The sequence below is a fragment of the Bufo gargarizans genome, chromosome 1 (genome assembly GCF_014858855.1).
Source record: "Bufo gargarizans isolate SCDJY-AF-19 chromosome 1, ASM1485885v1, whole genome shotgun sequence".
Classification (NCBI taxonomy): Eukaryota; Metazoa; Chordata; class Amphibia; order Anura; family Bufonidae; genus Bufo; species Bufo gargarizans.
In genome coordinates, this window is record NC_058080.1 from 397,062,410 (window position 1) to 397,089,925 (window position 27,516).

The 27,516-nt window shown below is 41.9% G+C and overlaps 1 protein-coding gene across 1 annotated transcript in view; it reads left to right on the forward strand.

The window, feature by feature from the left end:
* LOC122931725 (maternal embryonic leucine zipper kinase-like) overlaps positions 1–23,989 on the forward strand; it is a 43,347-nt gene extending 19,358 nt beyond the window's left edge. Inside the window, exons 12-18 of the mRNA XM_044285797.1 lie at positions 6,914–7,042; positions 7,318–7,455; positions 8,010–8,223; positions 15,046–15,133; positions 15,921–16,089; positions 16,206–16,309; positions 23,642–23,989. Of these exons, the coding sequence (XP_044141732.1) occupies positions 6,914–7,042; positions 7,318–7,455; positions 8,010–8,223; positions 15,046–15,133; positions 15,921–16,089; positions 16,206–16,309; positions 23,642–23,828 (1,029 nt within the window). The 3' untranslated portion in view covers positions 23,829–23,989. The remainder of the gene's footprint in view (positions 1–6,913; positions 7,043–7,317; positions 7,456–8,009; positions 8,224–15,045; positions 15,134–15,920; positions 16,090–16,205; positions 16,310–23,641) is intronic.
* The last annotated feature ends 3,527 nt before the right edge of the window (positions 23,990–27,516 follow it).

Genomic DNA, 27,516 nt, shown 5'->3' on the forward strand with positions numbered 1-27,516 from the left:
TGTGTATATACAGTGGCATAAAAGGCTTTTTCTGTCAGGTGAATGCCTAATTTTTGGGGCCTGTACTCCTGTGGCCTAAAATAAAAATTTTCTATGCATCAGCAGGACACATTTTTGACAGTTTCCCTTTAAGGTGCATAAAAATGGCCCCTGATTTTAAAATGCATAATTTTTTTTTGTGGGAATTTTTGCCATTGATCCCCCTCTGGTATGTCACTGTCCATGTTGTGGGATTATTTGTGCACTTCTAGTAAGTATTTGCTGGCTGCCAATATGACCTGAAGGATTTTCAGGTTCGCCTGCCATTAAAGTGAATGGGGCCCGCTGCGAACGCGCTGTTCGAACATTTGATTGCGTCCTCTGTGACAAAAAAAAACACTTGAAGGGGTTGTCCCTTAAAAATATTGTACAGTTTTCAAACCGTATATCAATCTGAATACTTTTTGTTATTTTGTGTAATTAAAAACTTGGAATAGCCCTTTGTCATTCAATAAAACGTATCTGTTTAGTGACCCTAAACACTGTTTATTTTTCACATAAGCCCTTCTGTGGGCTTCAGAGTCTGTGCTTCCGCTCCGCAAAAGATAGGACATATCCTATCTTTTGTGTAAAATATGAGTGAAACTGGATCGCACATCCTTAATACTATGCCTTTATCTAATAACTGCCTCTCAGAGCAATTTATCATATACCTACCCCTATGTTGCATGCTGTACATGAGGCATTAGTATACAATTTGATCAAAAATCATAGACCTACTCGCCACAACAAGGTTGCCTCTTTGAATGCAAACCTACTGTACTCTAAATTTAGCGCGGCGACCATTGGCAAACGCGCCCCCCCCCTTTCTGGTAAAGCCACCATGGCACTGGTCCGCACCAGCACAGCACCAAAGCAACAATTGCCACCACGCAGTACTGTACCATCTGAGAGGAGGTAGGAATTTTTACACCCTCAGGGCTCATTCACACGACCGTTTTTGAGTTCCGTATTAGGGCCGCAGCGACCGATTATTTGAATAATCGATTAGTTGTCAATTTCATCGCTTAATCAGGAAAAACGCCAAAATGACAAAAAAAAGTGTTTATGATTTTACTTGGAAAATTATGTTCAAAGTTGGATGACACTGCTATAGGGAGGGATCTGTGGATGACACAGATCTCCCCCCATAACAGTGTCTCCCAATACACCGGCCCCGCTGCTCACAGCAGTAGAATATCTAAAGAGTATTCCTTAACTGGCAATAACTTTTTACTTAAACTTTATTACCTTACAAATACAATGAAGCTCCAGTAACGGGCAGAGCGTGCGGCGGCATAACGTCACTTACTCACGTGACGCGCCTGCTCCGCCCACTTTATAAATGGAGCAGGCGCGTCACGCGAGTGATGTTAAGCTGCCTGTTACCGGAGCTTCATTGTAAGGTAATAAAGATGCGCTGTTTTACAGTTCAAGTAAATGTTACTGCCGGTTAAGAACCCGCAGGCATAGCGCCTGACCGCCCGCATATCAATGAATCAGTCAATTATTCGATAACAGGATTTGTTGTCAACTAATCCAGTTTTTTTAATTATCGATAACTTTGATTAATCGTTGCAGCCCTAGTCCGTATATGGAACCATTCATTTCAATGGTTTCGCCCAAAAAATAAAAAATACTCCGTATGCTTTCCGTTCCATTCAACGATAGAACATGTCCTATTATTGCCTGCAAATCGCGTTCCGTGGCTCCATTCAAGTCAATGGGTCTGCAAAAAAAAAAAACTGAACACATACGGAATGTACTCCGTATTTCTTCCGTATTCTTTCCGTTTTTGCGGAACCATCTATTGAAAAGTTTATGCCCAGCCGAATTTTTTCTATGTAATTACTGTATATGCCAAAGGGGAAAAACTGAATTGGGAAAAAACTGAACCTGAAACAAAAACCGGAAAAAGCCATACGGTCGTGTGAACGAGCCCTTATGCAGACTCCTACTAATTAAAAACACCTGGGCCGAATGGGGAGGAGTGTTTGATACCAGACGGAGAAAAGGCAAAGATTCTACAAAATGTGTAAAATATAAGGGTGAAACTGGATCGCACATCCTCAATACTATGCTTTTATCTAAGAACTGCTTCTTAGCCTAATTAACATCGCTTCTGTCCTATCTTTTGCCATATATTTTGGATCGTGGACCCATTCAAGTCATTGGGTCAACACCGCGATGCAGCGTTCTCACGGCTGGTGCCCGTATTTTGCATACCCACGGTCCACAACATGGACACGGCGGCCATATTGTCATAAATCAGATGTGACAGAAAATAGTGTTTAATAGCTGAACATTCTAGCTTTATGTACATACAGCATACAAATAAGTACATTATTTTAATTAACTTTCTATGTAGAGAAAAAAAAACTTATCATTCAGGCTCTTTTCAGAGTAAGCTGTCATGTCAGAGTGCATGGAAGAATAGCACTATATGACTTGTAGTTTGCGTTTATCACCAGCTTTTCCCTTTTTTTTGTAGGCGCTATATCTTTTATGTCTTCCACACGTAGAGATCCTACTCTCCCATATCTCTGTAGCAGCAAAGAGGACATTATACAGCAGTAATGAGCAGTTTAGCTTTGAATCCACCACTGGGGTGAAATAGAAAACTTACTACTTGCTGCAGCAGTGTCTGTATACAGCCTCTGTGATTTCTCTTCAACAGCTTCTCCCCTCTTCATAGAATTCTATGGGCTGTAGTCTGTAACTTATCTTTCATTTAGATGCTAGCCCATCTTCACTGATTATGGATTTCAGAATGGAGTTTAGAGTGAGTGATCACAGCCTCAGACAGCAGAGGAATCTGACAAGTGGAGAAAGAGAGGCATTTTCCTCTAAAGATCTATTACAAAGCTTATTTTCACTTGTACTTCTAGTTTTTCCATAAAAAAAAAAAAAATTATAATTACAAGAATAGGTGTACTATTGTGGTGGCTGTGCAATGAGCAGGATACGGGTATACGCTGACGCCAAATTATGCAATGACTGGGTCAGGTGTAGATGGACTGTTTTGTTTGTGACGCCAATTGCAGCGTGCGCAGGGTACTATCAGAGGGCCCTTCCAAGGTGTTATAACACACGTCCCAGGTTAGGAATGCCAAAGTGGTGTAATGGCCTATAATGTCTCTATAGGGTGGTGGTAATTGTGTCAACTGTGTCTCCTACCTGGGTACGGCTGGACTTCTGGCTCACTTGCAATACATTTGAGTGTAGTGATAGTAGGAGTAATAGAGTAATTTTGCAGCAGAAATGATGTCCAGACCTTTAGATCAGGTTCAAACATTTCTTTACTGATGATGACTTGAATCCAAACAGAATACAGCTTTGGTATTTGGTCCCAGCAGGTTTTGGCAATGGTTGGCAGGAATAAATCTTCTGCACTATAAATCTGGAGCTCGCAGGATAAGACGTCTGCTTAGTATCTCTGAAACTGTAGCAGGAATTTATCTTCTGTGCTTCTCTCTCTATCTTTTGCTTTGTGAAGACTGATTAGCTGAGGAAGAATATGGCTTCTCCTAGGTCTCTGGACTTTACTCACAGGCTCTCAGTGAATGCTTTCTTGTCATTCAGCTGAGGCTGCAGGGCTCAGCCTGGGTATGTGATCAATGTCTCAGCCGAGACAAGATCCTGGCTTTCTTCCCTATGCAGGGGGACTCCTATGCACACACCCTGGGCTACACTGCCTCTAACTTCCTTCTCCACCCAAGGTGCAGGATGTGGGAACAGTCCACACCTCCACAGAAGGTGGAGCTAAGCTGGAATAATCCATTCCAGCCTAGATATACTAAACTGAAACTAATTCCTTACCAATCCATTGCTGCCACCTGCTGGTCAACCTGGAAAACCACAACAATAATTGTATTTAATACAGTGTTTAGATGCAGATTTGTGAAGACATAATAAAAATCATATCAGATGACAAATGTAAAGGCTCTTAGAACCATCCCAAGCCGCCAGCAGTACCTGAGACTAGCCAGCAGTGTATTTCAGGCGATCATTTTCTTCCTGAAGGCAGATGCAGCAAAAGCTCTGAAAACCGTTCTTTTATCCCCCTGCCTGCGCTTTTTTCTAGTCATGCTTGAAGTCAAGGTGACCGCGCCCCCTTTCCCTGCCCCTTCGCGTGTGACTGACAGTTGGCAGTTCGACAAACCCAGCCGAACTCTGGTGCATTAGCGCTGTCAGTCACAGCGAAGAGTCAGGGAAGAGGGCGCGGTTACCTTGACTTCAAGCATGACTAGAAAAACACCCGAGCAGAGGATAAAAGAAAATTTTCAGAGCTTTTGCTGCATCTGCCTTCAGGAAGAAAATGATCGTCAGAAACACGCTGCTGGCTACTCTCAGGTACTGCTGGCGGCTTGGGATGGTTTTTGGAGGTGACGGGTTCCCTTTAAAAATGAGACTTTAGCCAGTATATCCTTTATATTAAAGGGGTTGTCCGGGTTCACAGCTGAACTCGCACATACCCAGAATTTCACCCAGGCAGCCCCCCTGACAAGGCCATCGGAGCAGTTCAAAGGCATTTTGTGGAGTTCCGGTGACGAACTGAGCTCTCCATTGAGCTGCCAGGCGGAGGCTTCTGCCCAGCAGTGAGCCCGGTGATGTCACTGGCACTGATGGGTGGGCCTTATCTCTGCCCTAGCATGTAAAACGGCTAGGGCAGCGCTAAAGCCCGCCCATCAGAGCCTGTGACGTCACCGAACACGCTGCTGGGCGGAAGCCTCCGCCCAGCAGTGTGTTTATAGTAAATAAAAGAGCCCTTGCCCAATCCTGCACAGGGCAAGGGGGAGCATCAGAGCATAAACTGCTCTGATGCTCAAGTCAGGGGGTGCTGCCTGGGTGAGATTATGGGTATGTCCGGGTTCAGCTTTGAACCTGGACAGCCCCTTTAAGGGCATACCTGAGCCTGTCATTCAAATTGTATAAAAAAATAAAAATAGAACAGATGGTATGTAAATATGGATGTAATCACACATTTAGACCTCCTGCACACGACCGTATGTTTTAAACTGATCAGTTTTTCAGTTTTATTGTTTCAGTAGTGTTTCTGTTCAGTTTGGTTTCCGTTTGATTTTTTTTTTTTTTTTTTTTGTGGATCGAAAACTGAAACATACAATAATGTTTAAAGGGAACCTGTCCTCTGCATTTTGGATATAGACTGACATGGGTTGCTAGATTGCCGCTAGCACATTGGCAAAATCCAGTCCCCATAGCTCTCTGTGCTTTTATTGTGTCCAAAAATTTTTTTAGATAGCGCGGCACTGGAGACAATATGGGTGCTAGGTCCAGGGATGCAGCCGCTCACCCCAGATGAACAATGACGAAAAAAGGACAGCACTCCAGGCAAAAAAGCAATGGTGTTTAATCACCCATGTGGATGGCAACGTTTCAGCTCAAACAAGAGCCTTTTTCAAGCGGCTTGAAAAAGGCTCTTGTTTGAGCTGAAACGTTGCCATCCACATGAGTGATTAAACACCATTGCTTTTTTGCCTGGAGTGCTGTCCTTTTTTCGTCAATATAATATAATTAATATAATATATAAAATCTCTCTCACACTCTTCTAATGTTTCCGGAGCCCAGCCTGTAATCTTACAATGCACAAGCTAGCGCATGCGCAGTGTCTGCATAGTGTTCCTTCCCTGTGCTGGCATCAGCCTCAGTGAACAAACTGCGCATGCGCTAGCTCGCGTATGGCTCTGTAGCTTTGTGACGTGGGGAGCAAGGAGGAGATTCGGAGGATGAGGGGCAGTGCCAGGCTCCTTCGCAGTAGGCGTGGCTGGAGTCAGAACGCCGGACTCCTCTCTCAAGCATGGCGGAGACAGGACTCCTCTAAGGTTCATTTACATATCTATAAAATCGTTTGGTTTTTTTGACACAATAAAAGCACACAGAGCTATGGGGACTGAGTATTGCGGATGTGGTAGCGGCGATCTAGCAGCCAATGTCCTCAGCTCTATACCCAAAATCCAGGTGACTGGTTCTCTTTAAACAGTAAGTACTTTAAAAAATTGGCCTGGGCATAACATTTTCAATAGATGGTTCAGCAAAAATGGATACTGAAGACATACGGATGCATTCGGTTATTTCTTATTATATAATTATTATTATTTTGTGTGTGTGTTTCTTTTTTTCGTGTGCAGGAGGCCTTATAGAAATAATCCAATTTTATTGTATCTAGAGATTATGTACAGTACAGACCACACCATTAAATGTTTTATTGGTATGTGTGTTCTGTGTTGTACATGATGATAATAAATTGGAGGTGTGAAGACCTCCTCCTTTTTACATGCCATCTGTGTGTTTGGTTTAGTTTTATACCAGCATGTAGGGGTTTTGCATCTTGTGGTGTCCTCGTTTTGTGTATTCTGTTTTTTAAAAATTTAAATGAGTTACTCTTTTAAAGTGGCACTATTCTTTGGGGAAACTTTTTTTTTTTTTTTTTTTTTTTTTTTTTTTTTTTTTTTTTTTTTATAGGTCATGGGGTATTCTGATAATTTCAAGTTAACCCACCCTCCCTTCTGCAGGAGATGGAATGGAGACAGGTCCGTAGACTTTCTGTTGAGTCGATCTCCTGCAGTGAGTGCGCTAGATGAGAGCTTCTCTAGTGATTGCCATGGTTCTCTGCGCTCCGACCCCCTATTGATCAAAACTTTTGATACACTTGATGTATCAAAACTTTTCCCCTAAGTACAATGCCACAATAACTGCCCAATTTTACCAGTCGGCAAAATCAAATTTTTGCAATGTGAGAATTCCTTTGCGCTAATATGGTGCTGTGATGAAAAGCTGGACTTCTAAAGTGGCCAGTGGCTTGATTAAATCTCGCCAGCAATTTTTTTTTCTTTGGGCCTTCAACCATTTTGATTTGCGAATTATTCAATTCTAGTGGAATTATGATCACACAACAGCCACTTATCTACTGCTTCAAACTAAGAAGAAAAGTGGGAAGCCTGTTCGCTTGGTACGCTCTTCAGCTGCTGTGGAGCCCTGTGGTTCAAGATTTAAAGAGCTTAGGGTATGTGATTTGTCTAAATAGAAGTAATTCTCTAATTAATCCTCCTTATAGTATGCACTGTACATCAGCGGTATTTTGGTGTTAGATTTTAAATAAATCTGGTCAGTAGAAGTTAATTTTTAGTGTTAGAATACCTGCATCTACAGTTGGCTAATAAAAGTGAGAACTCCATTTTGGCTTTATTTCAACAATATATTTCATAATGTCAGTTATTTTAGTTTTGTACATGGCACATCTTTTGATTTTTTTTATTTCTTTAAATGTACTTTTAACAGGCACGGAATAAGTTGAGTTTTGACGAGGCGGATAATAATGAACTCCCGTACGTGTTTGGATCCATGGAGTTCTCAGATGATGAGCTTTTTTTTGAAGACTGCACATATAGTGGCATTGAACCGATTACCATTAAAGAGGTATATAGCAGTCGTCAGAATTGGACGTGTGGGTTGAACAGTAATCTTAGACTACTTGTACGTGTTGCAGATTGTGTGCAGTTTTTCCACATGGATTCTAGTGTGGGTAAAAACTGCAGCGTAGTACACTGCCAGTAAAGATTTAGTTTTAGAAATCCACAGCATGTCAACTGTGTCACTTTTGGGGTGGATTTCACCCGTTTTCAATGGAAGGATGAGATCTGTTGCAAAATCGCATCAAATCCAGGTAAAGTCAAGTCCAAGGAAAACATGCAGATTTCATGCAGAAATTGACGTAGAATTTCTGCAAGCATTCCCGCAACTGTGTGCAGGTAGCCTTAGAGGTATTCTGATGTCGCATTAACCCAACGCTGGGACCCCAACCATTCTGAGCAGCAGTGCACATGCTCAACCTGCTGCTCCATTGGTTCATGGCGGGGAGAAGTGGGGCCCTGTGGCAGGACCTACACCAATCTAATATTTGTCCCTTATCCTATTAAAATTACTGAAATATATCCCTTTAAATTTGGGCTGACTTCTTTGTGTTCTCGTAGCGCACTAAGTTTCGTGCTGAATTGGGCAGTGTTGATTCTGAGCCTTCAACACCAATGAAGCAAAAGACTCGAGTAAAAGAAGATAAAGAAAACTCTGACTCAAAGCTATCCAAGAACGAAGGTCCGTTCTTGCATCCAGCACCTTGGACTCCTATTACGAAGAAGAAAGGCATACTGACCACCCCCAACAACAATATTCTGCTGCCAGGGAAAGGTAGTTTTCTTCCTGCATATATCTTTGACCGTGTGTGTGTGTGTGTGTGTGTTTTAATCTAGTTACTGTAAAATAGTAGTGTTTAAAAGGTGTTCCATGTTTTCAAGTGATCACTTAACCGTAGGGTAATAACTTACATTACCTTACTGATCGTGAGGGTCCAGTTGTTTAGACCAACAACCGACCCTGTGAATGGGGGTCCTGCTCCCCCATTTATTCTCTCGGACGGTCCCATAGAGAATGAATAGAGTGGCAAGACACGTGCAGATTGCCGCTACACAAAGGCATTGGGCCAGAACCCACATTCTTGGGATCCCCGTCGATCCCATCATGTAGACCCCCCCACCAATCATTCCTTGTCCTGTGGATAGGAAGTAACTTGAAAACTTGGCACTACCCCTTTTGAAGTGTGCCGTCAATTGTGTGAAAAAAACTATTGGGTAGCAGTGTGCTGTGTAGGACTACATGACAATCTGGGTTATGCATCAGCCATCACACCCCAAATATCGCATGTAGCAGGGGAGCCATAGAAATGAATGGGTCGCAGCGTGACTTGCGCGTTAACCGCAACCCCAGGATCGCAGAAAACAAAAAGTGAGTGGTTTTTGTTTTGCGGTCACTGCAAATGTTTCAGGAGTGCTGTGATCCCATTCCTTTCTATAGCTAGACCAAGGTCGCTGTCTGGCCCTACCCTAATATTTTTTTTTATTTTTATATACATTGCACAACAGATTCTGCTTTTAAGTAGCTTCACGGACCAGCCACATTCTGAGCTGTGGGCTGCTCAAAGCTATGTATTAGGAGACAGAGCCTCCTGCCTGTGAGCCCAAACCAGGACTGGAGCCTACACAGAGATGAAGTATAAAAAGTTTTGCACCTGTTTTGTGTTTTTTGACCCACAGCTGTTTTGGCTCACAATCACTGCTGGAAATCACTGATTAGTGAACCAGCTTTCAAGCTGACACTGAGATTGCTGCAGTTTACTACTGTATGTAGCACTAACCCTAAGTTTACACTTGAGCGTTTTACAGCGCGTTCCTACGCGCTGTAAAACGCGCAACACATGGAAACCAATGCTTCCCTATGGGGCTGGTTCACATTTTCGCGTTTTACAGCGCGTTTGAACGCGCTGTAAAACGCCCGACGCTCAAACAAGTACAGGAGCTTTTTTTGGCGCGTTTGACGCGCGTTTGGGCCATAGACTCTTTGGACAACACTGCTGTCAATCACCCAAACGCGCATCAAACGCGCGTTCACTATTAAAAAAACGCGCATCAAAACGTGCGACAAAAACGCGCATAGAAACGCGCGTTTGAGAAACGCTTAGGTGTGCAACCAGGGTTAGGCCTCTTGCAATTACGAAATAATTCATTTCAAAGGGTCTGCAAAAAAAAAAAACAAGGTACTCCGTTTCTGTATTTCCGTTCCGCAAAAAGATAGAACCTGTCCTATTATTGTCTGCATTATGGGGCCAGCTGTTCTGTTCGCAAAATACGGAATGCACACGGATGTCATCCATATTTATTGCGAATCCAAAGTGTAGTCCTAGCTGCGCTGGCACTACGCCCCTCTTGACTTCATGCTCTTGCAGAGTAAAGATGATGATTGAACTGGCTTGCATGAAGAATGTGTGCCCTCTAGTGGCCATATTCACTTAGTCTTGATTTAGCAAGCATCTACACATGTGGACAAAATTATTAGTACTCTTCCATTAAAGAAAGAGAACCCACAATGGTCACTGAAATTAACTTGAAACTGGCAAAAGTAATAAATAAATAAAAAAATACAGAAAATTAGACCTTTCTTTTGAATTGAAACTGGCCTGGACAAAAAGGATGGTACCCTTGACTTAATAATTTGTTGCACATGCTTCTGAGGCAATTCAGCGATTTCTGTAACTCTCAATGAGACTTCTGCACCTGTCAACAGGTATTTTGGCCCTCTCCTTGTGAGTAAACTGCTCCGGCTGTCTCAGGTTTGAAGGGTGCCTTCTCCAGACTGCATGTTTCAGCTCCTTCCACAGATGTTCAATAGGAGTTAGATCAGAGCTCATAGAAGGCCACATCCGAATAGTCCAATGCTTTGCTCTTAGCCATCCTTGGATGTGTTTAGCTGTGTGTTTTGGCTCATTATCCAGTTGGAGGACCCATGACCTGCAACCTCTACCAAGCTTTCTGACACTGGGCAGCACATTTCCCTCTAGAATGCCCTAATAGTCCTGATATTTCATTGTACCCTGCACAGATTTAAAGAGGACCTTTCACCAGATTTTATTAATTGAAATAGGTACCGGTTTTGTTTAAAATAGCGCACCTATGCTACGCTGTGCTGTGCCCCCCGGGGAAAATACCGGGGGCACAGCGTGGTACAGGAGCGCTATTTTAACAAAACCGGCAGGGTGGCAGCATCATCGGGGGGGTACCCCGCAAGTACAGGTACTTATTTCAATTAATAAAATCCGGTGAAAGGTCCTCTTTAACCACCTCCCGACCGCCTAACGCAACGATGCGTCCGGGAGGTGGTTGATTTACTCCTCCTGGACGCATCGGCGCGTCATCTCGCGATACCCGAGATTTCCTGTGAACGCACGCAGGCGCGCGCGCTCACAGGAACAGAAGGTAAGCGAGTGGATCTCCAGCCTGCCAGCGGCGATCGCTCGCTGGCAGGCTGGAGATGTGATTTTATTTATTTTTTTAACCCCTAACAGGTATATTAGACGCTGTTTTGATAACGGCGTCTAATATACCTACTACCTGGTCCTCTGGTGGTCCCTTTTGTTAGGATCGACCACCAGAGGACACAGGTAGGTCAGTAAAGTCGCACCAAACACCACACTACACTACACCCCCCTCTGGGAGAGAAATATCTTGGTCAAATGCCAACTTTGTATAAAAAAATGGGAAAAGTTGTCTTTTGCCAAGATATTTCTCACCCAGCATGGGTATATGTAAAATGACACCCCAAAACACATTCCCAACTTCTCCTGAGTACGGCGATACCAGATGTGTGACACTTTTTTGCAGCCAAGGTGGGCAAAGGGGCACATATTCCAAAGTGCACCTTTCGGATTTCGCAGGCCATTTTTTACACATTTTGATTGCAAAGTACTTCTCACACATTTGGGCCCCTAAATTGCCAGGGCAGTATAACTACGCCACAAGTGACCCCATTTTGGAAAGAAGACACCCCAAGGTATTCCGTGAGGGGCATGGCGAGTTCCTAGAATTTTTTATTTTTTGTCGCAAGTTAGTGGAATATGAGACTTTGTAAGGAAAAAAAATAAAAATCATCATTTTCCGCTAACTTGTGACAAAAAATAAAAAGTTCTATGAACTCACTATGCCCATCAGTGAATACCTTAGGGTGTCTACTTTCCAAAATGGGGTCATTTGTGGGGGTTTTCTACTGTCTGGGCATTGTAGAACCTCAGGAAACATGACAGGTGCTCAGAAAGTCAGAGCTGCTTCAAAAAGCGGAAATTCACATTTTTGTACCATGGTTTGTAAACGCTATAACTTTTTTATCTTTTTTTTTTTTTTTTTTTTTTTTTTTTTTTTGCAAAGACATGAACTATAAATTTAGCAAAAAATGTATATATGGATGTCGGTTTTTTTGCAAAATTTTACAGCTGAAAGTGAAAAGTCATTTTTTGGCAAAAAAATCGTTACATTTTGATTAATAACAAAAAAATAAAAATGTCAGCAGCAATAAAATACCACCAAATGAAAGCTCTATTAGTGAGAAGAAAAGGAGGTAAAATTCATTTGGGTGGTAAGTTGCATGACCGAGCGATAAACGGTGAAAGTAGTGTAGTGCCGAAGTGTAAAAAGTGGCCTGGTCATGAAGGGGGTTTCAGCTAGCGGGGCTGAAGTGGTTAAAGGGAACCTGTCATCAACTTTATGCTGACCTCCCTGAGGGCAGTATAAAGTAGTGACAGACATGCTTATTTCAGCGGTGTGTCACTCATGAGCTAAATGTAAGTGGTTGCTGAGAACCAGCATCATAATCATTTCAGCCCAGGCCTTGGAGAGTCAAAGCTACCTGAGAAGAGTCATGGTTATTCATAATCTCCTACTCTCGTCAATCTGCTGCTGATTGGCAGTAGAAGCCGGTCAGTCATCAGCAGGTGGGCGGGGAGAGCAGGAATTCATGAATAACCAGGACTCTTCTCAGGTGGCCGGGACTCTTTTTCCAGGCCCAGTCTGCAATGATTGCGATGTTGGGTTTCGGCAACCACTTACTTTTTTAACTTTTAAATGACAGACCTCTAAAAATCAACTCGCCTGTCTCTACTTTATACTGCTGTTAGTATGGGCAGCATTAAGGTGATGACTGACAGGTTCCCTTTAAGGCGCCCTGTGCCAGATGCAGCATAGCAGCCCCAAAACATAACCAAACCTCCTCTGTTTCACGGAAGTGTTCTTTTTTTCCTTGTATGCTTCATTTCTGAGTGAACATAGAGCTGATGTGACTTTCCAAAAAGCTCCAGTCTTCTCTCATCTGTCCAAAGGACATTTTTTCCAGAAACTTTGTGGCTTGTCAATATGCATTTTGGCAAAATCCATATTTATTTTTTATTTATTTTTTTAGTCTTCAACAGGGGTTTATCCTCAGTCATCTTTCATAAACCCTTTATGATACCGGAGGATTTTTTGTGGTTTTCATTTTTCTTCCCTATGTTCCTTAAGCCGTAACTTTTCACTTTTTCATTCACATAGTCATATGAGGGCTTATTTTTTGCGGGACAAGTTGTACTTTTTAATGCCGCCATTTATTATGGCATACAATGTAGTGGAAAGAAATTCCAAATTGGGTGGAATTGGGGGAGGGGAATAAATTCTTCCAGTTTTACAGGTTTTGTTCCCACAACAATCTGTAGTTTTTATTGATACCATTTTGGTGTGTGGCTTTTTTGATCATTTTATAATTTTTTTTATTTTTAGAGAAGCAATGAAGAAAAAAAAATGCATAGTTTATTTTGACCCTTTTTTTCCGTTACGCCATTCGTGGTATTGGAAAAATTATTTTAATATTACGGGTGTTTTCGGTCCCGGTGATACCCATGAAGTTTTGTTTTTACTTTTTTGTTATTTCCTATGTTGGCCTGCCATTTGCTTGCCAAAAAAGGAATTGCAGCTTAAATGCCCTAGGTGTCTTCAGTGAGACCTAGCACATTTAAATCCAATTACTGGCATCCTCATTGGCCGCAGAGTATGCTGATTTAAAAAGAACGGAAGAGCGAGCTTCCGTGTTTTTCACCCTTCAGATGCTGTGATCTCACTTGATCACGGCATCTAAAGGCTTTCAATTACCGCAATCGGGCATGATTGCCAATCGCAGTAATTGGCTGCGGGTCTCTGCTGTTTGAAACAGCAGAGACCCACCCATTGTGACGTCCGCTGCACGTGCGAGCAGGCGCCATGTTTGCCCATCGCTCCAGCGCCATACACTTACGGCGCTGATAGCGAAAGGGTTCATGCACACGAATGTATTTGGTTTGTGTGTGTGTGTGTGTGTGTGTGTGTGTGTGTGTATTATAAAGCATTATGGTGCTGTGTGATCCGGTCAGAGGAGTGATGGTGATAACAGAACCTCTCACTGACAAGTTTCTCACATTGAACTTTCTTGTGTGTGTTTGGCCTTACTGTTTTAACTGGGAACTTCAGTGTCTACTTCCACCAAATCTTCTGCAGGTCTTTTGAGGTAACTCAAGCATTTTTAACCACCTGCCTCATAAGGAATTTGATGACAGACTATGATGGCTTCCTCTTTCTTCCACATGTAGGTAGTGTAGCCAATATTCCTTTTAAAGGGGTTCTGCAGTTTTTTTAAACTGATCTATCCTCTGGATAGATTACCAGCATCTGATTGGCCCGGGACGCCTGCCGATCAGCTGTTTGAGAAGGCACTGGCAGTAGTGCCGCGGCCTTCTCGCTGTTTACCGCAGGCCCAGTGACGTCACAACTAGTATCACAGGCCTGGGCGTGGCTAAGCTTCATTCAAGTGAACAGAGCTTAGCCCTGCCCAGGCCATTGATACTAGTCGTGACGTCACTGGGCCTGCGGTAAACAGCGGGAAGGCCGCACTGCTACTGCCATCGCCGCTGCCTTCTCAAACAGCTGATCGGCAGGGGTCCCGGGTGTCGGGCCCCTGCCGATCACATGCTGATAATCTATTGAAAAAAAAACTGCAGAGCCCCTTTGAACTTTAACTATGCTGTCAACTAGCTCTAGGAACATTTGTTTGAACCTTTTGCTCAGGTCTTCAGTTACTCCTTCTGTGTCTTCTCAGCTCATCACAATGCTGTTGGCTCTGGAATTACTTGCTTACATAGGAATTTCTCACAAGATCCTAATAAATCTTGGAAGAACAGCACATCTATACACCTGGCTGTGGTCCGCACTCGTATCTGGTATGAAAAGCCTTGTAAGTCAATGGGCGGCGGATCCATTTTTTGCCTCTTGACTTGCATTGATTTTCATGCCGGCTCTGTTTCGCAGAGCAGACACAAAACCAGCAGGTTTTGTGTCTGGTCAAAAAAAGGAACGGAATGCATCCTGATCAGTTTTGTCCCTATTGATAATGAATGGGGACAAGACTGATACGTTTTGGCCTGGTTTTGAGATTCTCTGCCGGAAACAGGCCTTGGGTCGCAATGTGGTGACACAGAGGGACCGATTGAGGGAGAAGGAAAAAGTGTTGGCATCTGCTTAGGGTGAACAAGTAAAGGTATTGGGTTAAAAATAAGTGATGGGTCCTCTCTACATTAGTGCTGCTTTTTGAGAAACTGAAATTTTGAATGTAAATTTTCTTTTATTGCAGAAATAAATTCTACCACCAAAGAGACTCCTATAAAGAAAGCTGCCCAGCCTGACAGTGAGATGACTGGTGTAATGAGTCCTGAAAGGCGGTAAGTGATCACAAAATGTTTTTCTGACTGTAGGACGCACTTAGGTTTAGAGAACAGAAAACTAAAGTGAGTAATTGCTGTTTTCATTTATTGAAAAAATAAAATACAAGCAAATAGAAGAAATGTTGTAATATATTATATTAAGAGAAATAGGATTCCTCTTATTAGCCGCCCCTCCCCCTTTCCGCATTCCGCATCACTAACTCTCTCAATTCACTGCTGGCACTGGAAGCCTAATAAGAGCATTCTGCATCATGGTCCGCAAATATAAGTGCCATTTATCGTAATGTTCTCTTACACATCTTCCCCACAGGGACCATGGCTCAGGTGAGGCTTCACCCCATAAGCCCATTTTGTGCACCCGTCCTGCTTGCGCAAATAACCACTATTAATACATTCTATACAAGCTGTTTAATAAAGTTGAAGGTGCACATGAAACAATAGATTGCTCTGTTTAGAAAAAAGAAAACCTTTCCCATTACCCTCAGTAAGAGCCTACAGCTTATCAACATTAACCAATAGAAACTGTTTAATCTTTTTCCAAAGTGCTTGCTGTTTTGCTGCAATGGCTATAACTTGTGCATTCCTAGATTTTCAAGTGTTACCTGCTTCACAGTTTAAGCTACATATGTAGATTTAGATTTAAAATCCTGTATGTGATCTCAAATTTAAATGAGAATGTGGACTTTTGTGGAATGCAGTTGACAGTTTGTCCACTAGGTGGTGTCACAGGGCTTTAAAACATGGTTATGTACATTGTATTTTTTTTTTTTTTTTTTTTTTTAAGTTGTCGCTCTGTGGATTTGGACTTGAATCAAGCACACTTGGATAGTGCTCAAAAGAAAAAAGGAGCAAAGGTATTTGGGAGTCTGGAAAGAGGACTTGATAAAGTAATAACAATGTTAACGCCAAGCAAACGAAAAGGATGCACAAGAGATGGACCCAGAAAGCTCAGGGTAAGACTTCTTGAAGCATATTTGTGGATCAGGACACGTGTTCCTGATGTATATCATTTTGTGTTTATAAGAAAGGACTATAATTGTGTATACTGAAATTTTTGTTTGTTTTTAAGGCTCATTACAATGTAACCATGATTAATCTACTGACTCCTGACCAGCTACTAAATGAAATAGTCAGAGTGCTGCCAGCGAAGAATGTCGACTATGTACAGAAGGGGTGAGTGCATTTGGATTACTAGATTTAGGTTTTCCATTTCATCCACCATGACGGATACACATGAGATTGACCCATTGACATCTGTAGGAGCAGGAACAGAGTTTAAAAACCCCCACCCACAACTCGCCCATCAGAAGCTTTTTTTATTTTTCAGGTACCTTTTAAGGAATATGGGTTGTCTTACTTCCTCCTTTCCCCTCTGCCCTCCATCAGGAGTTGATTCTCATCCCTGAGAGCGGGGACCTGCTTTCACTCCTTGCCGCATGATCTTCCTTCCCTTTAGTGAGGAAGCGGACAAGAGAGTGCGGGACACTGCATGCCGATCGGGAGGTGTGAGCAGCAGTTTGCGCCCAGTTCCTGGCATAGGCGGAGCCAGGGAGCACGTGGGGAGCGTGGGTGCACGCTTGTGACGTCAGATGCCGCTCTTGGAGTAAAAGAGCAGGCGATTCGGTCCATTGCTGTCTCCACTGATTCCTGCTCCTGGAAAAGCTACAGCATGTCTGCTCCTGAAAGCCTTGGAAGCCACATGGAAAGTGCAGATCCACCTTCGGCCGCTCCTGTTGAGTTTCCCTGTGGGGGAAAAAAAATCTGCATTCGTCTTCATGCTTTGCTGGTGTGCAAATTCTGATACCTGGTTGCTCTTTTTTTTTTTTTTTTTTTTTTTTTTTAATAGGGAGTGAACGAATGTAAAGTTAAATCCAAGTATGCGATATGCGCAACTTGTGCAAAAAAAACCTCCCTGAAAATTATAAAAAAACTTTGCAAATCTTGCATTAGTGAGCTTTTAAAGGAAGAGCAACCATCTATCCTTATGGAGGTTAAATCTATGATTCAAAATTAAATTAAATCCTCCCTGGCTTCCCTTACACCAGTTCCTCCTACACCTCCGGCCAAAAAAAAAATCTAGGTTATCAGTTCCATCCTCTGACACAGAGGACATGGACTAGGAGGCTTCCATCTCTAGACATATTGAAAATGATGTATTGTCAGAGGGGGAAATGATTAAATACTACTACTTTTCCTCTGAGGAAATGGAAGAATTACTAAGGGCTACCATGGGTATTTATGATATCCAAAAACCCCAGTCAGTACAGGGTGAGATGTTTGGGGAACTATGTGCGGAAAAAATCTAAAGTATTTATATTTTGTAAGTATTTATAAATTAATATTCAGGTGCCAAAAGTTGCTTAAGATACGGCTCCGTCAACTTCGGCCAGAAGGGGGGAAATAGTTTATTTAAAAAAATGATATATTTAAGTATAAATCACCCCCTTTTTTTTTATTTATATATATATATATATATATATATATATATATATATATATATATATATATATATATATATATATATATATATATAGCCACGTCCAAAAAGTCGAAACTATTAAAATATAACTGCCTGACGGAATATAAATGAAGAATTTTCATGCACCCACTTGGGTTTGGAAACGCTAGTGGGTGAGAGTGGGTGGGGGCTTTTAAACTGTGTGTTCCTACAGAGCTCAAGGGGTCAATCTCATGTGTAGCCGTCATGGTGGATTCAAGGAGACGGAATTACCGATAAGTCTAATTACGGTTTTCTCATTGTGTCACTAAATCTAGTTTAGATTTCAATTTGCATAAACTGTTAAATGGCGTTTCCAAGAATCTCATACTGATGACCTATCTAGCTTGATGGGTCATCAGTATCTGATCGGTGGGAGTCCAACACCTAGGACCATACCGATCTGTTGTTGATGGCACCGCTGGTCGTGTGAGCACCACTGCCTTCTTGCAGCTTACCAGTCACATCAGTTTACATTGTATAACAGCTGTGCTTTGTATCGCAGCCTCATTCACATTAGTAAGGCTGCGCTGCGCCTAGGCCATTTGACCAATGAACATGACGTCACATGACCTAGGCAAAGCTGCGATAAGGCAGCGGGACTATTGCGAGCACCAGTGCCTTCTCAACCAGTTAATCGACATATAGGTCCCGGCTGTCAGACCCCCCAATGATCAGATACTGATGGCCTATCAGAGTTACAAAACTTGTTTAAATACCGTACGTTTCAGAATTCAATTGGTTTTTGAGTCTATTTTTAGTCTTTTGCGCTATGCTCCAGGTACAAATGGGCAACACTTATGAAACATGCTGAAAATGTGTCCACAGGTAAAATTGTAGCGTTTCTAACCCTCCAAAAAACCAACCTTTAACTCCTTGGCAATATCGGTCACATATACTGTGGATGTCAATGCTTCAAACATTGGCTGGGTCTTTAACCCCTTCAAGACACAGCCTTATTTCACCTTAAGGACCAGGTCATTTTTTGCAAATCTGACCAGTGTCACTTTAAATGCTGATAACTTTAAAACGCTTTGACTTATCCAGGCCGTTCTGAGATAGTTTTTTTTTTTTTTTTTTTTTTTTTTTTTTTTTTTTTTTTCGTCACATATTGTACTTAATGACACTGGAAAAATTAAGTCCCAAAATTAATTTTTTTTGCATAAAAAAAAATACAAAATTTACCCAAAATTTGGAAAAATTTGCAAATTTCAAAGTTTCAGTTTCTCTACTTCTGTAATACATGGTAATACCCCCAAAAATTGTGATGACTTTACATTCCCCATATGTGTACTTCATGTTTGAATTATTTTGGGAATGATATTTTATTTTTTGGGGATGTTACAAGGCTTAGAAGTTTAGAAGCAAATCTTGAAATTTTTCAGAAATCGAATTTTTAGGGACCACTACAGGTCTGAAGTCACTTTGCGAAACTTACATAATAGAAACCACCCAAAAATGACCCTATTCTATAAACTACACCCCTCAAGGTATTCAAAACTGATTTTACAAACTTTGTTAACCCTTTAGGTGTTGCACAAGAGTTATTGGCAAATGGGGAGGAAATTTGAGAATTTCATTTTTTTTGCCTAATTTTCCATTTTAACCAATTTTTTTTTCCCACTAACAAAGCAAGGGTTAACAGCCAAACAAGACTGTATCTTTATTGCCCTGACTCTGCCGTTTACAGAAACACCCCATATGTGGCCGTAAACTACTGTACGGCCACACAGCTGGGCGTAGAGTGAAAGGTGCGCCATATGGTTTTTGGAAGGCAGATTTTGCTGGACTGGTTTTTTGACACCATGTCCCATTTGAAGCCCCCCTGATGCACCCCTAGAGTAGAAACTCCAAAAAAGTGACCCCATTTTAGAAACTACGGGATAGGGTGGCAGTTTTGTTGGTACTAGTTTAGGGTACATATGATTTTTTGTTGCTCTATATTACACTTTTTGTGCGGCAAGGTAACAAGAAATAGCTTTTTTGGCATCGTTTTTTTTTTTATTGTTATTTACAACATTCATCTGACAGGTTAGATCATGTGGTAATTTTATAGAGCAGGTTGTCACGGACGCGGCGATATCTAATATGTATACAATTTATTTTTTTATTTATGTAAGTTTTACACAATGCTTTCATTTTTAAAACAAAAAAAATGTTTTAGTTTCTCCATAGTCTAAGAGCCATAGTTTTTACAGTTTTGGGGCGATTATCTTAAGTAGGGTCTCATTTTTTGCGGGATGAGATGACCGTTTGTTACAATTTTTGATTGGCACTATGTTGGGGTGCATATGACTTTTTGGATCGCTTGCTATTACACTTTTTGTGACGTAAGATGACAAATAGCTTTTTCTACACCGTTTTTATTTTTTTTACGGTGGTCACCTGAGGGGTTAGGTCATGTAATATTTTTATAGAGCCGGTCGATACGGACGCGGCAATACTTAATATGTATACTTTTTTAAATTTTTTTTATTTATATAAGTTTTTTACACAATGATTTCATTTTTGAAAAAAAACAAATGATGTTTTAGTGTTTCCATAGTCTAAGAGCCATAGTTTTTTTTCAGTTTTTACTTTCACTGATGCATCGCGGGCCGCTATGATGCACAGCGCGGCCTGTGATGTATCAGCATGTATAGAGGAGGGGCTAGAGAACGGCAACTCGCGGCGGGGCCCGATTCTGTTATTGTACTCTATTACAACGGGCCCCGCCGCGAGTTGCCGTCCTCTAGCCCCTCCTCTATACATGCTGATACATCACAGGCCGCGCTGTGCATCATAGCGGCCCGCGATGCATCAGTGAAAGTAAAAATTGCAGCAATCGCTTTATAAGACGCACCGTACATATACAGTGCTGGGAGTCCAAGTTAAATCCACTGTCACCATTTAATATCGCATATGATGTAGTAGGAAGCAGGAAAAATAAAATAAAAAAATTATTCCAAATGGGGTAGAATTGGGGAGGAAAAAAAAATAGAAAAATTATACATGTTCATATGTAAAGTGTAGTCATGTAATCCTAATTAAAGTAGCGCAATCCTCTGCAGTAGTACTTAGTATGAAAACAACCATAGCAGGCAGGACGCCCATGTAACGTCACTCACTTCGTCACGTGTCTGCTCCTCCCACTTTACTAATGAAGCAGGAGGAGCAGGCGGATGATGGAGCGGGTGACGCACGTGGCTGGCCTGCTTCAGTAGTTTGATAGTAAGTACTACTGCAGAGGATTGCGCTACTTTTTATTAGGATTACATGACTACACTTTACATATGAACATTGCTGTGTGGGGCCCGGTGTATTGGGGTCATTATTTACACAGGGACACTTATTGTGGGTCATCCACAGGTCGTCGTCCCCCATAACAGTGGGTCATCCACAGGTCGTCGTCCCCCCATAACAGTGGGTCATCCACAGGTCGTCCCCGTCCCCCCATAACAGTGGGTCATCCACAGGTCGTCCCCGTCCCCCCATAACAGTGGGTCATCCACAGGTCGTCCCCGTCCCCCCATAACAGTGGGTCATCCACAGGTCGTCCCCGTCCCCCCATAACAGTGGGTCATCCACAGGTCGTCCCCGTCCCCCCATAACAGTGGGTCATCCACAGGTCGTCCCCGTCCCCCCATAACAGTGGGTCATCCACAGGTCGTCCCCGTCCCCCCATAACAGTGGGTCATCCACAGGTCGTCCCCCGTCCCCCCATAACAGTGGGTCATCCACAGGTCGTCCCCCGTCCCCCCATAACAGTGGGTCATCCACAGGTCGTCCCCCGTCCCCCCATAACAGTGGGTCATCCACAGGTTGTTTCCCCCCCGTCCCCCCATAACAGTGGGTCATCCACAGGTCGTTTCCCCCCCCGTCCCCCCATAACAGTGGGTCATCCACAGGTCGTTTCCCCCCCCGTCCCCCCATAACAGTGGGTCATCCACAGGTCGTTTCCCCCCCCGTCCCCCCATAACAGTGGGTCATCCACAGGTCGTTCCCCCCCCCATAACAGTGGGTCATCCACAGATCACCATTAGTACAAGACCCACCAAAAGTTTAAAATATATATATATATATATATATATATAGATATATATATATATATATATATATATATATATATATATATATATATATATATATATATATATATATATATATATATATATATATATATTTTTTTTTTTTCTAATTTTCCTCCTCAAAAACCTAGGTACGTCAGGTGAAAGCAAAAATGCGGTAAATATAGCGCTTGCGGTTCTCTGCTGTTTCAAACAGCAGAATCCCACAGCTCATGTATGCGACTGACAATGTCGATTGCAGGCATTTAACTCTTCAGATACTGTGGTCAAGCGTGACTACTGCTTCTAAATGGCAAAAAAACAAGTGTGTGCTTCTTAGTTAAGACCCGGCTACCCCGTGCGGTGTTCAGGGAAGCCAGTCCTTCCTTCTAATACCCAGAGTCTTTCTGAAGAGACCAGTGTATTAAAGCTGCAGTTCCTATGTTGTCCTGCAGGTGGCAGGTCAATATACTATAACGGTAAATTCAGGTTACGGTATATTGTAGTTCTAGGGAACTAAAAAAGGGCTTAAATAAATCTGACTACTTAATATTGTAGTCAGATTTAAGTGTGTTAAAAAATATATAAAGGAAAAATAAGATTAAATCGACCCTCTTTCCTTAAAATAATAAAAAGTAAACCATAAAATAATGGTAAACTCTAACTGCAACATCTAGGAGGTAAAACAGAGAGGGACTTGAGGCCCTCAAGTCTCATGCATACGACCGTGGTCTGTTTTGCAGTCCACATGGATCCGCAAAACATGGCTACTGGTCGTATGCATTTCACATTTTATGGAATGAAAGTCTAGCCCATAATAGAACATTCCTCTCCTTGTCCATAGTGTGGACAAGAATAGGACATGTTCTATATTTTTGCGGATGCCACAGAAACGACATACGGATGTTTGAAGTATTTTTTTACAAAATTGCAGTAGAGCAGTTTATTAATAAAAATAAGACTTTATTTTTTAAAGATATGACACTTCCTACAAAAGAACAATGCCACATTGATGGGGAAAATAAGTTATGCCTCTTGGTTTGAGGTGACAAAATACCAATTTTTTATTTTGTTTTTCCTATTGTGTGCCATTATTATGCAAAAGTAGTATAACATAGAATGCTTATACATATTTCTTTTTTTTTTCTTTTTTTTTTTTTCTGTCTGTGTATTATAGACCCACAATGGACCTTACTGAAATGAATGGGTCAGGATTTAGTTCGGGTGCTATGCGTTCGCATTGCACCCACGCGGAATACTCGCTCATGTGAAAGGGGCCTAACCCTGGGTTCACATCTGAGCGTTCCTCAAACGCGCGTTTTTTGTAATAGTAAACGCGCGTTTGACGCGCGTTTGTGTCATTGACTGCAGTGTCCTATGGCCACAAACGCGCGTCAAAACGCCCCAAAGAAGCTCAAGTACTTGTTTGAGCGTCGGGCGTTTTACAGCGCGTTCGTACGCGCTGTAAAACGCCCAGGTGTGAACCCTTCCCATAGGGAAGCATTGGTTTTCATGTCTTAAGCGTTTTACAGCGCGTTTGAACGCGCTGTAAAACGCTCAGGTGTGAACCCAGGGTAAGGGTTTCATTCCAGCAACAGGCCAGGCCGTAAACTGGGCTCATCTCTGGCACTAAAATCTATGCCAGCGCCTAGCAGTCTTCTACACCAGAAAACTGGCGTGAAAGGCGATAAATGTGCTATGCCTGCTGCCCCACCTGGTATTCAGGAAAGTACCATTGTGTCCTGCCTGCTTCTGCACCCACATGTCTTGTATAATTCTCTAGATGCCTAAGTAGTATTTCTCCACTAGCTACTCTCGTGCTGTGAGAGTCTGTATATATTCAACTCTGTGCTGGATCCATTACATGATTTAAAATGGTAGCATCTTGCAGGTATTGTGAGAATGATTAGAGGCTTTTTTTTATTTATTTTTTATAAACTCTTGGAATTTTATGATTTTCAGGTATACTTTAAAATGCAAAACACAGTCTGACTTTGGGAAGGTGACAATGCAGTTCGAACTAGAGGTGTGCCAACTCAACAAGCCTGATGTAGTAGGGATCAGAAGACAGCGGCTTAAAGGTGATGCCTGGGTGTACAAGCGACTAGTAGAAGACATTCTTTCAAGCTGCAAAATCACGGTGGTCTAGTTACTCCCGAGAATTGTGTTTTTAGTGTACATAGAATACCAACATTAATATTCCTGTTCTGTATAATAGTCTTGTAATATAAATGTCGGAGATATTAGCTAGCCATTGGGTTAAGTCTTGCGTAAGTATGTGAATAAATGTAAAGTCAATTGTCTTTTTAATTGTGACCTTTTTTTAAATGTTTTTTTGTTGGATTTAAAATAAAATAATTTTAACACTATACTTTTGAGTATTAATTATTGTTTCATCCACTATTCTAGAGGGTAACAGAAATCTCTCCTCTGAACATAGAATGTTTACGAAGACATGGGTGTTTGGAAAAATTTGCATAATTCTTTTGCTGTCTGTGGTTTTTAAGTAGGATTTATTGAGGTTGTTAATTAAGTCACAGCTGGGGTTACTAGAGTCAAACTGTATGCTCAATATGAGGAGTAAAATAGGATTGACTCCAATAAATGTATTCTTTAGTCAACAAAATGCCAGGCTTCCGACTATGAAGCTGAATGCTTTGTAATGAAATGTAAATTAATTTCTTTGGTATAAGATCAACTGGTAATAATCAGAACTGAGAATGTGTCTTGCTAATTCCTTTTGAAAGGTCATCAAAGCCTTTACATTAGGATCCTTGTAGTAGCAATGATGCATTGTTTGGGTTTAAATTATTTTTTTTCTCATAAAATACAAATTGAGACGAGCATGCAAGCAGACTTTCTAATACTGTCTGAGGGTTCGGCCACATGTTCAGTTTTTTTTTTTTTTAAGACCATAATCAGGAGTGAAAAAACAAATTCATATCTGTCCTTTAATATTTTCTTTTCATGATCCACGCCTGATTTTTGTCTTCAAAATCCTCCCTAAGATTAGCTGAGACAGTCTAGAAATGCTCTAGACTTATCACAGCAGCTGATGCTGGACGGTAAATCTGGTGGTCCTTTACTTTGTCTAGTCTGAGTTTAAACCCCCTATTAGATGGCTTTCTTTGGGCAATCTTGCGCACGTTATGTCATCTTAAGCCATGGCCGCTTTCTCCTAAACAGCGTCTTCTTGCTGGACATGGATGAAAAGTGTCTAAAACACTCGGGGTATGGCTACACGGTAATGCTGATCATGTTGCGCTCAAAGTATTGCAGTGTAGTAGGGCTGCCATAGGAATGAATGGGGTCACAGCGCGATACTCAAACCTGGAAAATTCCAGCAGTGCTGGCAGCAAACGTGTCGCGCCGAAAATCGCTATGAAGTCATACCCTTAATAAATTTGGTGTAGGCATGTGCACCATAATTCGGGCTCATTTGCAGCAGTATATCTACCCCACTGCCATTATTCCTTAGGAATACTAGGATTACACTTTTTCTAAGTGTCAAAGGGATGGGGGGGGGGGGGGGTCATTTTAAAGTCCCAAAAAATATTTTATTAAGTATATCATCAACAAAAAAAATAGAATACAGATGGTACTGTTCTACACTCGCAGGTGAGTACAGTCAGTTGAGCATGTAAATCCCACACAAAGGGAATGAAGACATAGGTCAGTACTGATGATAAAGTAAATTAACAAATAATACAGAAATATAGAAAATCAACAGTTCCTCAGAGTATACCAATAAGGGGAAGGAAGGGAAGTATGAGTGAAGGGTTTTCATCTTACTTTAGCGAGGAAGATCAGGAGGGGGACATGTATCTTGAGGACTTCCACAACCTCCACATTTTTTCATATTTCTTTGTGTTACAGGTTGTATTAGATGCAGAGGCCTTGATTTTTTTCATAGACAAGTTTTATTAACCCTTTGGATTACTTCGAGAATAGTGGGCGGGTGAAGAGATTTCCACTTTGAAGTGATAGCTAACTTGGCTGAGAGGAGGATATGACAAACTAGACCCCTGTAAGATATGGGTACATTCATGATGTCAATCCTCAATGCTAGAGAGGGGGAGGAGGGAGAGCTCAGAGTTGACTTTGAATCTGAGAGCTGGGAAATCGGGGAGAAGACTTCAACCCAAAAAGGCCTAACTATTGGGCAGTCCCATAAAATATGAAACAGCGTACCCTTACAACCACAGTTCCTCCAACATAAAGGGGAGACTGACAGGTATATAGTATGCAGCCTTTCAGGGGTGAAATACCACCTTAGGGTGGTCTTTACAAATGATTCATATTGAGTCACACAGGTTATGTTCTTCGAAACATATTTAAAAGCTGATTGCCATTGTAAAGGTGAGTATTTGGACTTAAGATCTTGTTCCCAAGATAACAGCGGTGCGGATTTAGTGAAGTTGTCTTCGCTACTAAGCTGGGAGTATAAAGGACGTAGGGTTTTAGAAATTTGGCTCTGTAGTGACCATGTCTCCAATATCAGTCTATTGATGGCAGGTAAAGTGGGGTTTTCAGCTAGGCAGTGCCTAATTCTAAGATATTTATAAAATTCAGCATTGGGGACCATAAATGTGCTATGTATGCATTCAAAGGAGGTCAGACTGTCATCTTGATACAGTTGGGGGATTTCTGTCAAACCATATTTGCTCCACATTCCCACACCCAGATCAGGGGTAAGGTGGTCTAGAACAACTAATGGGGTTGGGGCCCATAGTGGAATGGGTGTCTTTGGTGGTGAGAGTGTAATATTTTATCCAACAGTCTAGGGCATTAGAGGCGAGGAAGGACAAGTCTGGTCTAAAGTCTTCGATAGCGAGGCTACCAATAAGGCTCTAAGGTTGCCCCCTAAAACCTCTGTGGAATCGATATGAGTCCATTGTTTAGAGAAATCCAACTTCCACCAGCTTTCCAATGTGCCAATTTGTGACGCTAGATAAGTCATGGATATTTGGCAAACCAATGCCTCCCATTTGTTTCCTGGTGTGCAGGATTTTCGCCGCAATTCTAGGCTTCTTGCCATGCCACAGGAAAACGTTTAATACCTTGTTACACTGAGAGAAGTATGATATTGGGAGTTTAATGGGGAGAACCCTAAATAGGTAGAGAAGTTTAGGCAATGCAAACATTTGGAAAGTGGCCAATCTGCCTAGCCAAGATATTTCAAACTTATCATATTGTTGTAGGTCTTTCTTAATACCAGATGGCCAAGAGGGGTAGTTGGCCAGATATAGTCGATGGGTTGAGAAGGTAAAGTTTATACCCAATCTAGAGTGAATTTTTTTTTTTGGAGAAGCTTAACTGTTTGGGGGGTCTAAGGGGTAGAGCTTGGGATTTGGATGAGTTCAACTTGTAGTAAGAAAGTTGACCAAAAAGGGTGGTAATGTCTAGGGCTAAGGATAAGGAGGATGCAGGGTCTGTAAGCGTAAGGATCACGTCATCAGCATACAAACTCCATTTATGATTGCGATCTGCTATCTGGACACCTGATACTTCCCTCTCTAATCGCAGGGCCTGGGCAAGGGGTTCAATAGATAAGATGAACATTAGGGGGGAAAAAGGGCAGCCCTGTCTGGTCCCATTGGAAATGGTAAACGATCTAGACAAGGTCCCATTTACCCAGACTCTAGCAGACGGGTCCTTTATAAAGGGCCTGGATAGAAGCAAGGACAGGGCCCTCTATCCCCATTTTGGATAAAACCGCATAGGTAAAGGACCAGCAGATGCGGTCAAACGCTTTTTCAGCGTCAAGTGTCACAAAGAGTGCCGGGGTTTTCTTTTTTTGGATATGGGAGAGTAAATTTAAGACTCTTCTAGAGTTT